The 18,013-nt window shown below is 61.1% G+C and overlaps 1 protein-coding gene across 6 annotated transcripts in view; it reads right to left on the reverse strand.

Annotated features, from left to right (window-relative positions):
- MRPL23 (mitochondrial ribosomal protein L23) overlaps positions 1-17,724 on the reverse strand; it is a 36,042-nt gene extending 18,318 nt beyond the window's left edge. Inside the window, exons 1-5 of one of the 6 annotated variants that reach the window (XM_063636102.1) lie at positions 17,631-17,724; positions 14,169-14,291; positions 12,984-13,066; positions 12,339-12,412; positions 2,729-3,353 (exon numbers count right to left, since the gene is read on the reverse strand). In XM_063636102.1, coding sequence (XP_063492172.1) covers positions 3,159-3,353; positions 12,339-12,412; positions 12,984-13,066; positions 14,169-14,291; positions 17,631-17,647 — 492 coding nt within the window. In that variant the 5' untranslated portion in view covers positions 17,648-17,724 and the 3' untranslated portion in view covers positions 2,729-3,158. Of the gene's footprint in view, positions 1-2,728; positions 3,354-8,652; positions 12,413-12,983; positions 13,067-14,168; positions 14,292-17,630 lie in introns of those variants that run through there. The other 5 variants (XM_055272000.2, XM_055272007.2, XM_063636099.1 and 2 more) reach the window with 5 other exon arrangements.
- Between the last annotated feature and the right edge of the window lie 289 nt (positions 17,725-18,013).

An 18,013-nucleotide genomic window follows, 5' to 3' on the forward strand; every position in this document is an offset into this window, starting at 1 on the left:
AATGGGCCCGCCCCTCCCCAGTGTGTGCACAACCAAAGCCGGGCTTATCCAGGCCCCCTGACCGGCAGCCCTGAGGCTGAGGGCTCCCGCTCCCGCCCGGGGTCACCAGGATGTTCCCGGTGGCATTCCAGGTGGGACGAGCCTAGCTCCTCCTCAATGCCTCAATGCCCACGGCCAGGCCCAGCTGCCCCGGGGTCATCTGGGCACCTCCTGGCCCATGATGGGGGAGGGAGTGGCCGAGCAGTGCTGGCTCCCACCTTCGGGCACCAGGGGGTCTGCTCGGAACATGGAGAGAAGACAAGACATGGCCTCAACTCTGACTCAGGGCATGGGAGCAGCCTGCGCTTCACACAGTCGGTCCCCCACTCTGCTTGGGGGCCCTCCTCCCGAGCTCCATCCTGGGTGGGCCAGGGCCCTCTCCCCATGGGGTCTCCAAGCCCCAACACTCGGTCTGCAGTGTCCGGCGGGTGTGCCATCCGTACTGTCCTGCAGCAGGAGCCGTGCCCTCCGCTGGCCCTGAGGAGACCGCTGCTGCTGTTCCCGCCATTGTGGACACCCTGACTACCAACGCCAGCTCTCCTCCCGTAGTTAACAAAGCGGGGGGCGCAACAGGCTGTGTCTCCAATGTGGCGATGGGGGGACCCACACTGTCCCTGCTGATGGGGAGGCGAGGGCCGCAGGGCAAGGCGGGAGCCCCAGGGGGGACTGCAGGGGTCCAGCTCTTTGGGGCCACCCTTCCCCCAGGGCACCCCTCACCCGCGCCCACGCACGCGCAGACGGGAAATGAGACCTGCGAGGCTGGGCTCGGCCCTCCCCCTCTCTGGCAGCAGGCATGGGGTTTTATGAGTGCTACAAATCAGATATCACACAGTTTGGGGCTGACATGGTTTTTGTAAGAATTATTTAAGGCCCTGGCCGCCGGTAAAGTCCCAGGGAGAATGGGGCAGGGCGCACCCAGCTGCTGGGGCCGTCGGAATTCCAAACACTTCGTAAAGCTAAGGTATGAGCCGCGAGCACCTTGTTCTGTTTAACAGGCTGCTTCACCCCTGCCCTGGGCCGCGCGAGGGCTGCCGGGAACACCTCCCCCAGGCCAGGAGGAGGGGGCCGCCTGCAGCTGTGAAAGCTGGGGCCTGCCTGGGCGGCCCTGGCTCCAGGCTGAAAAGCTGAGAGGGAGTGAGTTGAAGGGTTGGCCCCACTAGCATCTTCTCCCAACCCCGAAGCACTGCCCAGGGTCCTGCTGTCAACCCCAGACACGGGGCCCGAGCCGCTCCTGGTGGTCTCCTGTGCTCCATCCTGGGCCCAGCTCACTCCTCCTGGGGTCTGCAGCAAACTCCCGAAGGCCGGCACCATGCCCAGTGCCCACACGCTGGGAGCGCAGCGGTGTCCCAGCCTGGAATGGGCCTCACTCGGCATCTGTGACTGCTCAGTTCCGCCAGCCGAGCCTGCTGCTAACTGGGCCAGGTCACAGGCTCAGGCTGTCCACCGGCTACTTCCCTGCTACTTCCCTTCAGTGGGCCCAGGCCAAGGCGGGGAGCGCAGATGTGCCCAATGTCACCACTGCTGGAGGAGGGACGGCCATGTGTGTGGCCCAGGGCACCCCAGGCACACCCCAGGAAGCTGCTCATGGGTACCCATTGGCGAGGAGGGTGCAGGGGGAGGCACACGCCAATCCATCAACCTCAGGGATGCGCCCAGGTTTCTACCATGGGATATTTGAGCACTGCCATAATTATCCAAATACCAGTGTCGTCTCATACTGACAGACAATGGCACCCTTCCTTCTGTGATCAGTGCTAAAACCCATGACACTGTCATCACACAGAGTGCTGAGCAACCAGGCTGAGAATACGGACACACAGACACGAAGCCCTCCCAGTGAACCTGTGGGAAGAAGGCGAGCAGCATCGCATGACCGGGGCTGGCCCGGCTAAGGGGGCTCTGCAGAGCAGGGCCATGGGCTCCCCAATCTGGAGGGGAGGCTGCTCACTCATTGCCTGGCCTCTCCACCCACTGAGTGCCCTGAACCAGGCCTCTGCCTCAGGGGTGCCCTCAGGGGAACTCAGAGGACTGTGCAAAGGTGGGCTTTGAGTCCCTGACGCTGCGTGGAGGGCCTCTGCGGTGCGGATGCCAGGCAGGAAGGAGTGGAGAAGCAAGAAGGGGCGTTACTGTTGGACCCGACGGGCCCATCCCTTTCCAGCCCCCAACTTCCCTGGGGTGACAGGGCCTGGACCTGTGGACCCCTGTCTCTGCGGGAAGTGTTTGCTGCAGGCCCCAGGGCTGCACGCTCCTGGGACAGGCTGCGGACCCTGCACATCTGAGCTTCTATGAATTCCACGTAGAATTCCATGGGATTTCTGGAATCTTCTGTCTCATGTCTCTCAGTGAGGGAGGATGGAAAAGAAGGTCAGAGGGAAGGATGGGGTAGCGGCTCTGTCCTGGGCCCGAGGGACGTCTCTGAAGGCCAGCGCCCCCAGCCTCCCGCCATGGGCGCCCCAGAGCAGGGGTCACTCTAGCCATGGGGTGAGCCCCCTAGGGTCTCAGCTTTGCAGAGCTGGGCCCAGGCCAAGGCAAGGAGTGCAGATGTAAGGGGGAGGACAGTGGGGGGTCTCCCACCCTCTTGCAGAGCTGGCCTTGTGCAGGGAGAATGCAGGCCTGGCCGGCCCTCCCCATTGGACACAGCGTCAGGGCCCCAGCGTCCACGGAGGCCAGGGCCAATCAAAGCCAGATGTCGGAGAAACAAGAAAAGCTGACTATTTTGACTAGAAAAAGCCCTATTTACAAAGAAATAATGAAGCGATTTGGGGGGACTGGTGCTGGGGATGATCTCAGACAGGGTGGGGTGGTGAAGGCAGACGCCCAACAGGTCACTCAGGGCCTGCGTGTCCCCACCCGGCATGGTGTGGTCTGAGGCCTCGCAGGGTGCGGCTCCTGCCAGGCTGAGCTGGGTGGGAACCTTGAGGGACGTCCCCTCAGACACCCAGACCCAGGAAGCAGCTATATCTGGAGGAGCAGGAGAGGCTGGAACACGGGGGCCCCAGCAGTCCTGTCCACCTGGCATGCCATGGCAAAGAGCAGCATCCACTATGGAGATCGTCCTAGGGCAGGCAGAGGGGTGGAAATATGGTCAAAGAGAAGAATTCTTGGCCCTGAAAGGACTCTTAGCCGGCTACGGAGATGAGACGGGCACTCACGTACACTGCAGCCCAGGCCCTGGCCACCACGCACAGGGCACTGCAGGCATCATGCTTGCTCCCAGGGCCCCAAGACGCAGAGGTGACAATGCAGGGAATTCCAGGGGTGCAGAGCTGTGAGCGTTGCTGGAGATAGAGAGGAGGGGACCGAGGGTGTGGCACCTGGGGAGGAGGAGGACAGAGACATGAAGATGGCAGAGAATGACAGGGAAGGGAGCATGTACAAGGCGGCCAGACCCTGGGGCTGGGCACCTCGGTCCAACCCCTGAGCCCCAACCCGAGCCCCAGCCCAGGCCAAGCTCCCAGGGCCCTGCAGGAACCACCTGGGGGCCAGCCCAAGAGCAAAGACGCCATCCGCATCCACGCCTCTCCCCAGCTTCCAGGCCACTCGGGAGCCCACCTGCGCCCCCGTGAGAAGCAGCCCAGGAAGATGTCGCCTTCATGAGCACCCCATCTGGAGCTCCACAGTGGGGACGTCTGTGGAGCCGGCCCCATCCCTCGGCCACCCTCAGGCACCTCTACAGCCTGGGACAGTCACTTCCTCGGTGAGGCTACAGCAGCCTCACATGCACACCCCAGGCAGAAAGTGCCCGATCCCTCCAAGAGGAATGGCAAGCTCACATCCATGTAAAAATGTGCACACGCGTGTGCACCACAGCCTTGCTCACGAGAGCCAAAAGGCGGAAGCCGCCACGTGTCTGTTGAGGGACGGCGGAGGAACACGAGGACCGTTCACCCAGTGGAGCATGACTCAGCCACAGAGGGAAGGAGATCCTGGCGCAGGCTGCGACATGGGTGCGCCCTGAAGATGCCACACCAAGTGAAATAAGCCAGACACGAAAAGCCACACAGACCCTGAGTGGTTCACTCATGAAACATCCAGAACAGGCCAATCCAAAGCAGACCAGTTGTAGCCAGGGGCAGAAGGGAGCAGGGAGCTGGGAGCTCCAGCTAAGGGGTGCACGTTGCTTTCTGGGTGATGAAAATGTCCTAGTAGGCTACACAACTCTGAGAATATACTAGAAGCCATTGAGTGGGTGGATTGTAGGGTATGTGAACTTCATCTCAATAAAGCTGTTTTTTAAAAATAGAAAAGAGCATCCCAAGGCCAGTGCTCTCTCCGATCACTGCAGCCACAGGCCTCCTGCTCTGGGGGACCCACCGTGCCCAGGCAGGGATGCCAGGCGGTGCTCGGCTCACGCCACCTGCCCACTCAGCCAGGCCCTGGCTAGGAGCACCCACCAAAGCCCGAGGAACAGGATGGCAGCCCGGCTTTCCCACCTGGCCAAGCTGACTTCCTGAATCGGGCAGTCACTCACTCACTCGTTCACTCAGCTAATACGGCTGACGGTTGCAGGAAAGGTGGGAGGTGGGAGGGCAGCCCCAAGATGGCAGCCACTACAGCTACCTTCAAGGGGCTGGCCTTCTCCAGCCTGTCCTCACTTTAAGCCCTGGGGTGGACCAGGAGGAACCGCTGTGTCCCTGGCCTTCGTCCCCTGCTGGAGGCCAGAAGGTGGGAACCCCCAGTGCAGACAGGCGACCGCGAATGTGACTTCAGGCTCCAGACTGCAGAGGCGTGTGTTGGCTAGCTTGAGGCAGAGGGGCCCAAGGAGGTGGGTGGGGGCAGGACGGGGCAGAGGAGGAGCCCCGGGAGCCAGGGACAAGAAGAGCCCACTCCTGCCCCAGCACCTGGCTGCTCATCTCCTGCCCCAGCACCTGGCTGCTCATCTGCCGCCAGGTACGGAAGTGATGCCATTTCGAGATGGGACACCATCAAGCTGCCCCAGGAACACCAGCAGCTCCCGAAGAGGAGAACCAGATGCCCCAGATGCCCACAGGAGGGAGGGTGGCCAGAGGGGTTTCTGCTCCATTCCGGCAGCTTGGCTCTTACCTGGAGCTACCAGGGCATGGGCTCCTGTGGGCCGTAGAGCTGGGCCCATCATGGCTATAACTCATCAGCACGGAGAAGTGGGGCCATCCAGCTCTGAGCACAGCCCCGTGCAGTCCCGAGGGCCCCTCCACCCCTTCCCATGCATGCAGTGTGGCACTGCCTGGGCCTTGCATCACCCCTGCATGGCAATAAATGAACATAAATGGGGACACGGAGCAGTGCTGTCGGCTCTCTCCCTCGTCCTGTTGCCTTTGTCTCTGGCTGCCTCCGACCCTGCTCCCAGCTGGCGATGTCCACGAGGGGAAGGGCTGTCATGTTGGGGGCGACCGAGGCAAGGCCGCGGGCCCACTTGCTATCTCTTGGGTCAGGGTCCCTCTCCCACTTCTGCCATGCTGAGGATGTCCAGACACAGGTGGGAGTGGTCTTGTCAGCCTCGGGAGATTAATCTTTCCGGGCGAGTCCCTTCTGCAGGAACAGCCTGTTTGGGTTGGACGGGGGTCTTGCCCAGGTGTGGGGGTGGTGAGGTTGACACCCAGGCCAGAGGGGCCCTGTGAGACCCTCTCTGGTCCCCATGCATGAAAGAGCCTGTGTTAGCACATGAGCCACTACAGTGGGGCCCTTGTACTGGGGAGAAGACAGACCTGCCCAGGTGCTGGTCCCTCCCTCCCTGAGCCTCCAGGCAGGAGTGGGTCATGGGAGCTGGCGCGTCCAGCCAGCCCCTTCTCTGGGCTGTGCGTGTGCCTGGGGTGGTGGGAGCAGACCCCCGGCTGAACCCCTAAGCATCCCACTCCACCCAGGGCCCTTCCTGTGAGCCCTCCCCACACGGCCCTGGTTGGCTACCCCAAGCTCAGCTCCACAGGTGCGGCACGCAGGGCTCTTGGAGAGAGGCCGAGCCTTCCAGACCCTGAGTGGGGCCGCCTGCCTACCCCGGCCTGTTCCGCGCTCCTCTGCAGCAGGCATGTGAGGTGGGTGTGGGTGCTTTGGGGACACTATCCAGTGACATGGCTAGGTCATGCCACACGCAGCTGGGACAGATACCTGGGGGCTTCAGTTCTGACACCCGGCTCAGACCAGAAACCATCGGTCAAGTGAACAACCCAGAAAGTGGGGTCTTGTGTGAATCATCCACCCCCGCCGAGGACTGGCAGCCCTGTTTCTCACACTGGACAGCCACACACCCGTCCCTATCCTCCATTCTTCAGGAAATGCGCCCAGCCTCACCCCGCGCTCATCCCCGCATTTTGGTCTTGCCTCCATCTGGGTACTCCCTGGGACTGGGCCCAGGCCATGCCCTTGGCAGGCCCCTGAGGCTATTATCTCCCCTAAGACTCTGCCCTCAGCCAGCCCCTTTCCGGGGTCAGCAGGCTGCCACGCAGAAGGATGCCCAGTGGCGACTGGGGAGTGAGGGAGCCCCCGGTGTGCTGTGGAGATGGGGGTGCAGTAGCTCCCCAGCCCCTTTCTCCTCCCTGGCAGGGAGGCCTGTGGGAGACATGGAGGCTGCGACAGGACAGCACAGGCCAGGGTGAGACAGGGCGGGAGGAGGATCTGGAGGCCGGGGTGGCTGGAGCCGGAGTCAGGGCTGCGTCTGGGGGTGGCAGCCGTGATGGAGTGTGCCTGGTGCGCTGGCCGCCAGCAGGGCTGCTAACGGCCCCCGTGTGCGGGGCTGGACGTGCTGTGGATGAAGGATGGGATTCCTCTTCCCCTGCTGTGAATTAGGGTCCTCAGAGCTCTAGGCCCCATGAATTATTTCTCTAAGGAAAACACAGTTGACTCCATTTCTCCGGCTCCACTTCCTGACCTTCCCCATCCCTTTAAATCAACACTGAAGGGTGAGCTTGCCCGGGCCTTCACCCCCTAGTGGAGCGCTTCCCCCGCCGCATCCCCTCCTGCCTGCACTCTGGGCTGGGGGAGGGGAGGCTGAGCCAGCTGCCACGCCATCTCCTCTTGCAAGACCCTCGGAGGCTGCCCAAGCAGAAGGAAAAGCCAGGACCCTCACTCAGACCACAACAGGCCCACGCTGCAGATCAGGGTTGGTCCCGAGGCCATGTGACACCTGTGTTCTTCTGAGCATTCAGATGGGGAGGCTTACACAGCAAACCCAACTTTGGGCAAGAAGGCCACGCCGTGGGCTTTCCCCCAGACACCCGAGTGCGGCTCCGTCCTGGTCAGGGTGGAGCACAGACGGCTCCCAACATACACGTGGGCCCTGGTTTTGATTCCCAACCCCAAAGCCGGAGCCGCCTGCACACAGCAGGGAGGGGGCCTTGCTCTGGCCTCCATGTTGGGTTTTCTAGGGAAGCACTGGAACCAAGGACAGGCTAAGAAAAACAGAGGAGCCCCCGGGCCTCTGCAACCCGTCCTGAGGACGCACCAGCTGCCACATGGAGATGGGGCCAGAAGGGGCTCTGGAGGCCCTGGGCCTCACCAGATGCAGGGGTTCTGGGAAGAGGGGCTGGAAACCTTCCGGGCTCCTTGGAAGGTTCTGAATAAGACATCATTAAAACCAAAAATCAATTCTGTATCCAGCTCAGGGCCCCCTGGAGGCTGCCCCGGCCGGCCTGTCCAGCTTTGCTGGAACGGGAACCCAGGCCAGTCTGCCAGGTTCAGGCCCCCAAAACGGCGGCCGGGCAACCCTCTTTTGCTCCCACAGGCCAGGCCAGGCTAGGAAAGGCAGCACAGAGCCTCTGGCAGGGCCACAGGCTTCCACGCAGAACCCTTTAGACAAGAATCAGAGGCAGGGGCCGTGCGAGCTGACCTGCCCTGGGCCGACAGAAGAAGGGTCTAGACCCAGGCATCCACCCAGACACTGCGAGGCCACTGGGCACCTCCAACAGGACGCTCAAGCCCACCCTCTCCTCTCTCGACCTGTCCACCTCCAGGGCTGAGAAGCCCACAGAACTATTTTGCAGTGGTTGCTGGCCACACCTTGCACCCTGCCCTAACCACCCTTCCAGGCTGGGTCCTCCCTGTCCCCTAGGCCCAGCCCCGGGCCCGTGCCCGACAGCACCTCTCCGCCATGGCTCTCCTGAGACACTGCTGCCCTCGGATCCCTTCCCGGCCCTTCTCGGGTTCTTGCTGCCAACAGTGCCAAACCAAAACCCACAGGCGGGCCGGAGTTCCCTCACCAGGCCCCCTGAAGGCTGCTGACCTGGCAGCCCCTCCCCAGAACTTCTGTCCAGGCCAGGCCGTTCCCTCACCCGGCGTCGCCCCGTGCTCATGCTGACCCCTCTATTCCTCCCGACGCCTCTGGGCTCAGGCTTTGAATGCAGGCGCTCAGAATTATCTTTTGGGTCTTTTCACCTGCGTATCTCATTCCCCACCTGGCATGCAGCTCCGAGCCTGTGTGTGGCCCTCTCTCTGGCCAACCCGCCTCCCCAGCATGGGGCCACCACGTCTCAAGTCTGCCCACCCTCAGTTCCCCGTCAACTCAGAGACCAGACCCCGGCCGCACCCACTGCCCAGACCCTGGGAAAGCAGAGCCAGGCCACGTGGTGCTCAGAGCTGGGGGGTGGCTGCTGCGTGTCTGGCACCCAGAGACCCAAGAGAAGAAGGAAACAGAGCTTCCGGCTCTTTCTCCTGCAGCAGGACTTTTATTTAGGTGTCAGGACTGCTCTGCCACAGTTGCCCACCTGGGGCGTGCCCCTACTGGCCGCCCCGTCACAGCCCGAACCAGCTAGGGATGCCGCCCCGCCTCGGGTCGCTGCTCTGCCTCTGCTGCCTCTCCTCCTCCAGCATGCTGTAGAGGTCGTCGGCAGCGCTGCCTTCAGGGCTCTCGTCTTTCTCGGGAAACAAATCTGGGAACGTGAAGGTCTGTCCATGGGCCTAAGGCGGAGAACAAAGGCTCCAGCCAGAGCTGCAAAGACTCCTCGGCAGAGGGGTCCATGGGGGAGCCTCATGCTTTCTGGCAGCCCCTTTCTGCGGGCGCCGGATTCAACTGCTCAGAGGTACCTCCCTGGGCCTCCTGGGGCAGCGTCCCTGCCTGGAATGTAAGCACCCCCACAGCCATCGGCCCCTGGCTGTCATGCTGCAGCAGAGGTCACAGCTCTAGGACAAGGCCGCTTTCCCCACCATTGTCTCTTTAGGGCCTGATGTCTGCCCCCGCCCTGGGTGCACCCATTTACTAGCACGGGGCCACCTGGTTGGCGGAGGGGGGGGGGCAGGAACAAGGCATGGAAAAACATGACACAAATCACGTCTGGTACCACGCTGAACCTGTCCATCCAAAATGCCTCAGGCTCTACTCACATTAAAGCTCCTCGTCCTCCCAGCCCAGAGCCTGGCAATTAAAATGAACATCACGTACGAAGAAACATGCACGTGCGGCAGCTGATAGATCAGGACCGGCTCTGTCAATTAACTGGTCTTACATCTTCTGCTGAGTTCAGAATATGTCCGTGTCAGCCAAGCCCCAGCCCAGGCCACAGCATGTGGCTCGGGTTCACGAGAAGGAGGGGATACTGCTCCTTGGGGACCTAAGCAAATATGAGGAGCCATTTTAACTTGCTAATGATTACTAAGTAGCTCCAAAGCTAAGGGGTGAGAGGCAGAAAGAGCAGACCAGAGGAGAGGGAAGGGAAGGGAAGAGGGAGGAGTGGGCCGGCACATGTCGGGGAGCAGCCGCCCTTCTGTTTCCAGACAGGTGGAGGAGGAGTGAGGATGGCACCCGAATCTGGAAACCTTTAGTCAGTAAAATCAGTCAAGTACACTTGGCTCTTGCAGACCCTTGTTGTGTAAATAAATTTGGATGTGGGCAGGCAGCCAAGTATGATCTGAAACAGGCCCGGATTCCACCCTGCGAGGGAGGTGTATGCACCCTGATCCCTGGTGCAGAGCGCAGGGGCTGGTGGGGAGAGTGGCACTGCGTGCGCCGTAGCCAGCCTGCAGGAGGATTGGCTTATACAGCTCTAAACTTTGCGTCTTTTAAAATACCAAGGGGCAATCGTTCACATGTGAGGCTGACTGCCCAGAATGGTAGATTTACCTTTACCATGTGGAGGTGACTCTGCTAGTTTTCTGAGGCAAGGGGAACCCAAAATGACAGTTTAAAACACAAACATGGCCATTTGTCATAGCTTCGGGAAGAAATGGGGAAAGGTGGTGAGAGACAAACACCGTTTGGGGATGCCAAGCATGGTTTCTCAGGGGGTTCCCCTTTCTAGAAGAGTTCACCTTGTACCTAAAAAAAAAGCCCTTGATCCTTCCAAAAAGGAGAGAGACAGCTGATCGGGGTAAAGGACAGGAATGGAGAAAAATGTCCTAATGACAAGTAAACAAGGCAGCCCTGCCTTCAGGAATCCCAGGGCGCCCTGGGGGCTGCTGCCTGCCTGGACCTGGAGGCCGGAGCCCCGAGCACAGAGCTCGGCCCAGCTGGCGGCAGCGGCTTGTTCTGGAGTTGCCTCTCATGTCGTGCGCCCTTCATTCCTGCGCCGCTCAGCGTCCACACAAGCCTCGGGGCAGCGGGCGGTCAATGGTCTTTTTGTTGTGTGGGTCACTGAGGCGCTGGTTACAGCTCCCAGGACTTTGGGCCAAGGAGATGCTTATCAGGTTGTCGGGGAAAAAAATGTGGGACTCCCACCATGTGGGACAGGGCCTTTCCACAGCGGCCAAATCCAAATAAAGTGGATAATTTTATCTTTCTAATGCTCCCTCCCTGGGCTTTGCAATTAGCAGTGATTCTAAGCCCTGGCGCAGGGCCCAGGGGGACACGCTGAGCAAGGTCTCAGCAGACACGAGACAGGAAAGGGCCTTGACAGTCCCCTTTGCGGGGGGACAGGGACCAACGGCCACGGCCCATTTCTAGGCTGTGCAAAGATCTGCTGGAGTTCAGGAAGGGGGGTGAGGACCCATTACCAATTTTAATTCTGGAACAGGAGGAGCCATGCCCAACAGGGACCCTTCAGGCTCCCAGTTGCCCTGCCCTGTCTCTGGCTGCCTGGACTTCACAGAGGGAGAACGACACGCGGGCAGCAGCTGCAGACACCGGATCCCAGAGCTGCTGGGTTCAGTTTTCATGGGAGGTGGGGCCCAGAGGAAAAACGCAAGGGTTCGGATGACTCGAATGCCACTTGTAACCGTAGCTGCCTCTGAAGTGCCCGTGGCAGTGCCGGCACACGGGATGTCCACCCACATGCCATGACAAAGACAGATGGGCCCGACTGACACTGAGCACACAGAGGCCTTTATGAGGCCAACGGCTGCTCTCCCCACCTGGATTGGCTGATTTCATGCACAGCAAATATTAGGCCAAATTATTCCGGGGGCCCCTGTTTAGAACAACAAATGTGACTGATTTTCAGAAAAGCTGCCATGCTAACTTGGCCTTTTTAACAAATTGCCTCCTTAGCCCCAAAATATGCCGGCTGGCCCAGGAGGCGGTTTTCACAATAGTGTTACTGCCATCTAGTGGCAGGGGCCGCTGGCTCGGCCTCCAGGGACCGTTTACACCGGAAGACAGCCCCATCCCCACCCAGTAGGCCAGCCCCAGGGGCAGAGTGGGGAGGCCCAGGACGCGGCCGGGGCGGGCTGTAGACATCTTGGCCCAGAGAGAAAGTGCCTCTGGGTTTGCCTGGGACTCAAAATGAAGAGCCCGAAGAAAGGCTTTGAAACTGTGGGTCTCACTACTGACAAGTCTGGGTTTCAGAAACTGAAGGCCCAGGCAATGTGGGGTGAGGGTTCTTCTTCCCCAGAGCCCCCCCAGAATACATAAGAAAGCACCTGCTCAGAACCAGCCTGCTGAGCCCTAACAAGTACATGGGACCTGCTACCCTGCAATGCAGGGCATGGGCCTCAGCCAACACCCCGGCCAGCCAGACCTGCCTGGGCACCGAAGACCTTTGCCCTCAGGGGCCTCAGACTCTGCTTCCGAGTCTGAAACCCGGCCAAGGAAAGGCTCTCCAGAGGCCGGGGCCTCCCATGCTCAGACACCCTGGTGTGTGTTGGAGCTGAAACCCACTAGGCCTGTGATGGCTGCCTTTGCCCACAGAGAATTCAAACTTCAAAATCACAAAATGGCTGGACACTGAGACATGCCCCATGTGCCCCAGTGCTCACGTGCTCCCAGTGCCACCACTGACACCCCCAAGGCCGTGACGGAGCGTGACCTTATGTGGAACCTGCCTCTGCACTGAGGCCCTGAGATCCGGCCTCACGGGGGCTCCCTGGGCCCCAGCGCAACGTCTCCGGCACAAACATCCCCAAGGACACAGTTGCGAGGAGCCCCTCGGAGGCCCCGCTGGGGCTAGCCAGCTCACACGCACCAGCTGCACGTAGGCGACCTTGTAGTCCGGCTTCTTGATCCTCACGTTTCTGTGATCTCTTTTCTTGTTAGAGCCTGCCGGAAAGGAGTGAAAAAAAAAATCAGAACTTTAAAAACTCAGAACTTTAAAAAATTACATCCTCAGAGGTCAATGCCACTAAAACCGATCTCTGCTCTCTTAAAAATGCAAATATGTTTTTAAAAACTCAAAAAGGCAATTTCTCAGGGAAATGGGCACTGTAATCAAATGAGCCAGCACAGCAGGCTCGCAGGCTCCTCCCATCTCCGAACAGAGGCCAGCAGGTTCTCAACAAAGGAGCAGACACGGCACCAGCCAGGGCACATGACAGGGGCTTACGGAATAGAGAGCACTTTGCTGCCCAGCCTCAGCCACTGCAGTCCCACCTCAGGGGCTGACGGCAGGAGTCAGGGCTCAGAATGGACCTCAGGCCAGCCCAGTTGAATTCCATCCCTGCTCTGGCACGTAAGCACCGTGTGACCCTGACAAGTCACCCTGTGCCTCAGTTTCCCATGAGCCAAGTCAGACCAAGACCCCCATGCAGTAGCTGAGGCTGTGGCTCGGTGAGGTGGGCATGTGGCACAGATGGGCACGACATCAACAGGAGAACCTCCCGTGGGCACTCACCATGCTGCACCCGTGTCCGCACGGCAGCCACAGGGACATTATAGATGCTCTCGAGGTAATTCCTGAGGTCCACCCTTGTCATTCTGGAGGCGAAGGAGAAAGAAAACGGCATCTTAACCAGGCTAAAAGCCAAAAACACTGTCCCAGACACACAAGCACCCAAGACTGAGAGGCCAACAGACCAAGACTCACAGGCGGCAGGGAGGAGGGCTGGGTACATCAGCGGCACTAGTGGGGCCAGGCAGCCCCAGCAACACCAGTGCTGCTGGCTGCAAGGCTCCCTACTCTGGGCACACCAGCATGGGGTGGCAGTGGCATAGACCCCAGGGAGTGAGAGCACTGCCCAACCAAACCCTGGCCTGCTCCACAGCCCCACATGGCTCCCTGCTCCAGGCAAGTGCCTGTGAGAGGAGGTTACAGTCTCTGCACACTCCTGGCTGGCAGGTGCCCCACCTCGTCTACCCTGGGGCCCAGTGGCAGCATCAGGGTTAGGCCTGCTCTGCGGCTGATGGTGCTCTGCGGTTCTAGGAAGTACCTTCTGGAAAGGCCTGCCTGGCATTCGGTGCATTAACTGCAAGTTCCCTCCACTGTAGAACCTCACGGTCACTGTCAACTCAGCTTCTGGGCCCCTGCAGGCTGCACAGACCTGACCTCCGCCCCCAGGGGAGCTCACGCTGCTGCCCCACCTGGCTCGCGTCAACCCTGAGCTGGGGAACTGTAAACTTAAACACTGCAGAGCAGCAACCCAGTTTTGCTCGCAGGGATTATGCATTTCTCTGAAGGTCAAGGAGGCTCTTCTGAGCGGTTCTGCACTTCACCGCCTGCTCCCAACCCAGCCTCCCAGGGCGCCGCTCCTAAAAAGAAGTTGCAAGAACTCAACAGAAGACACGAGCACAGAGGTCCAAATTTTAAGGCTTCCAGTGAAGCCCTCCCCAGGTGGAGGGCGGCGTGCAGCATGCCTGCCGGGCTCCACACCTACGGGCACTCCATCAATACTTGACAGGCAGGGCCACCTGAGGTGCCTTCCCAGCAGGAAGAGGCTAGCACATGAGCTGAGTTGTTTAACTCAGGACCCAGGCCCCCCGAGGGCACTCTCCCAACCCAGCGGGAAAACTTCCGGGCTCACTCCATGGGGATCCTCCCGAGGGTGCTACCCCACCCCAGCCGGAATCCTCCCAGACTCACTCCATGGGGATCCGGAACTGCACAGTGTCCTCGGGCTGGGTCACACCAGGCCGCACCAGCTGAATGAAGAAGTTGGTTCGGAACACCCGAAGTTGTGGGCCACCCAACTGGTACAGGGGGTACCTGTACAGAAGAGATTGGGTCCACGCCACACACTTAGGCCAAGGCAGCCCGACACGCCAACCCTGCAGACCTCCAAGTGTCCACTCACAACAGGGTGGGTAGAAAAGGGGGTAGCTAACACTGCGGACCCCTGAGTGTCCACTCACAACACGGGTGGGCAGGAAAGAGGGTAGCTATCAGCAGGTCACCACCCAAGGACACAGAGGTCCCCACAGCCCCGTTCTCACATGGGCCTGCCAAGGTGGACAGCCAGTCCCTAGCATCGACTTAAGGAGCATGGGCTGTTGACCCCCAAGGTCAGACTTTAGAAAGGGCCAATAGACAAAAATCAGAACCCCGCAAACAGCATTCCCCCAATAAGCTGATGGCAAGGCTCAAAGACGTGTGTTGGGGCACTGATACCCCTGGGAGAGCAGACCCCACGCGGCTGGCCCACTCTCCTGCTGCTCAGGTGAAGTGGAGCTGCAGAGGACCACACACCATGGGACAGAAAGGCCAGCTCCACACTCTCCCGGTGGCTGCAGGGCCTAGCTCCTCGGTATGGAGAACGCAGGCTAACCAGGCTTAGGCTCCTAGAAGATGGTGCTGCCAACAGACTCTGATTCAGTACACTAAATATGAGTTGACTGCACCACACCCCAGCACCCCGCTAAAAGCCAGCAGAGGCAGTTGGAGAGGTGCCAAGTGGCCACCGCAAACTAGACCGGCACTCTGCCTGGGCTGGTGGGCCAGGTGACAATTGTGCAGAATCTCTAGCCAGTTGGTTTCGTGCATTCTCCCATGTTCAGCTGGGTGGACAGGCAGCACTGTCCTACCCGCCCCCACCCCCGTTCCTGTCCCCTGCCACTGCTGGCACACCCTGGCTCTATCTGGGCCTCAGATGGGGGGAGGAGGAGCACAGGAGAAACAGGTCTGCTGGGTCTCGGGGGATGTGGGATCTGAGAGCCCAGGTGCAGGTCTTGGTGGAGGGGGAGCACAGGGGCTCTTTAGAGGTCTCTGGTGTCCTATCTGAGGTACTGCACACGGCCCTGACCTTGGGGAACACCCAGCACCAAGTTAAGAGGGGCTCCATGAGGCCAACGCTACCCCAAGCTTCACATGAATTTCATGCTGGCCTCTGCCTGACTAGGGAAGATGAGGAGGAAGTGAGGGCCAGAGGCCTTGGGTGGGGTGTTCCTGAAGGGCCAACAGTGGTGGGCAGGGCTGAGCCTCTGGGCCTGAGGGCCTGGCAGGGGCCCGGAGCTGCCGGGAGCTCTCAGAGGCAAGGCGCCTGTAACAAAGCCCAATCACTAATAATGTCCACCCCAGGCCTCCTGATGACCACACTGACACATGGCAGCCTGGTGGCAGGGCCAGTGGGGCTGAGTCTTCACTCACCCAACCCCAGCAGAGCCTCCTCTTGGGCACGGCCTTGGCCTTTCCAAGCCTCAGAGTGCAGCCTTCAGGGATGGGCCCAAGTGAGAGGCCGAGAAGAAAGGGTGGGCTCTGGAGGTGGAGGGGCCTGACTTGTTTTACCCACAGGTTCAGGCTAGCCATGGCCACCCGAGGGGCTCACACATTCCCTCTGGTGACCAGCTGTGGGACTGCAGGAGGAGAGACAAAGTTTGGGGACTCCCAGTAAACAGTCGAAAAGAGGGTTCAACAGCTCCCAGGCCATTAATTTTCGAGTCTCCAGGCTTGGGGCCTGAAGGGCACACTTTGCTAAGGGTTTGAAGGGCCATGTGTGGGCTTGAGGTGAGAGGCTGGCAGGGGTTGGGCCAGGACTATTCACTGTCCTTGTTCCCACAGGCAGAGCCTCTCCAGGCTGGAGCGCAGGCTGTCTGTGCATGGAGCCTGCAGATCTGGAACAATCTGCACTGTCGACACCCAGGGCCCCAGGACAGGGCTCTAAGGCCTCTCTGTTGGACTTGAACCCTTGTGGGCCCACCAGCCCTCAGTTCCCTCAGTCCCACTCTCTCCTGGGAGCACCCCAAGCACTCCGCATGGTACTTCACAAGCACCTCCACCATAACCTATCTCAAGTAAGACTCTGCACTAACTTCTTCCTCAAAACACAAAAACCTGGCTCACTGCCACCAGCCTGCCTCCCCACAGCCCCACGAGTGACTCACCCAGGATCCCACCCTCTCGGCACCCCCGCCCCAGCTGCATCCAGTCCACAGCAAGTCCAGTCAGCGCTCCCTGCAAAGGCTCCCTGGCAACAGGAGTGTGTGCACTGCTGGGTGAGCGGGCCCGCTGCCTCCAAGGCAACCATACCTGATCCATTTCCAGCGACCCACCACCCTTGGCCCTTCAGGAACACCCCACCCGGGTCCTCTGACCCTCACTTCCTCCTCATTCTCCAAGCACAGGCGAAGGGCCAGCGTGGAATTCACGTGAGGCTCAGGGCAGTGTTGGCCTTACTAAGACCCTTTCTTCCTTGGTGCTGGGTGCTCCCCAAGGTCAGGGCCACGTGCAGCACCGGTCCCAGATGTCTGCTGAACGAAGCCCCCTCCACTGGGGGTCCCACCTGCCACCCTCCCCTCTCTCCCCAGCTATGTGCAGGGACCTCCAAAGCCACACCCTGGCCCCTTGACCGTCCCTCTCCAGAAACACTGATTACTGTTCTCCAAAACCCACCCGGGAGCCCACATCTACTGATTACGCCTGAATCATTCGTTCACCAAGAAATATGCAGGGCTTCCTGCTTCAATTTGGGGAGGGCGAAGTGGTGCAGGACAGCGCCCCAATGGCCCCCTGGGAATCCAGAGAACATGCAGAGTGGGCGTGGGGGGTCTCAGCTGAGCAGAACCGGGCCTCCGGCCCTGCCCGCCCCAAAGCCCTGAGGGCTACGGTCAGCTGCCCTTTCCCACTCAAACCCAATCTGGATTCCCAGCTTCTCTGCCTCAGGCCGCGCCCGAGCTGCGGCGGGGGCCGCCAGGGCCTCCCTGCCTGGACCCAACAGCCGACGTGGCCCCCGCCCCGTGACGACCAGAAACGTCTCCAAACGGCGCCCTCGGCCCTGACTGCGGGACCAGCCCCGGGACCGACCCCAGGTCGCCCTCCTAGTCCCCACGCGGGGGCACCGTGGCCTCCATGGGTTTGGCTCGGACCCTCTGTCCCTAGCCTGGCCCCGCCCGCCCCCTGGGGTTGCCCTAAACTTGGCGGGGGCTCCTCTGCCACCCGCCTCGCGTGTCCCAAGCCATGACAGGAGGTCCCGGAGAACCCTGCTTTGCCCGGGCCAGGAGGGGGCCCAGGGACGCCCACCCCGCTCCCCGGAGTCTACACGCCCTGTGGGGTCCGTCTGCTTGTGACACTAAGGGGCGCCCCGCGGCGGGGGGGCTGACGACCCCTACTCACACCACATTCCGCGCCATGGCGGCCACGCGCGCTTCCGGGGCCCGCGAGGCGGAAGGAGCAGCGCGCCCGCCCCGCACGGCCGCCGCCTGGCACAGCGCCCCCTCGCTTCCGGAGGCCGCGCCGCCCGCCCCGCACGCGCCCGCGCTGCCCGCCCGTGCAGTCCCCAGCCCCGCGCCCGCCCCGCGCCGCCTTCTCCTCCCTCCCTGCCCCCCGCCTGTCCCGCACCCCACGTTCCTCCCCACCCCGACCCCCACTCCCCGCGCCGCAGACTCCACAGGACGCGGGGCCACAGCAGTCCCGCCCCGCACTCCCGGCCCCACAGCCTGAAGCCCGGGCCCGAGCCCCTGCTGCTCGCGCCCCGCCCACGCCCTCACCCCTCCCAG

The sequence above is a fragment of the Symphalangus syndactylus genome, chromosome 1 (genome assembly GCF_028878055.3).
Source record: "Symphalangus syndactylus isolate Jambi chromosome 1, NHGRI_mSymSyn1-v2.1_pri, whole genome shotgun sequence".
NCBI lineage: Eukaryota > Metazoa > Chordata > Mammalia > Primates > Hylobatidae > Symphalangus > Symphalangus syndactylus.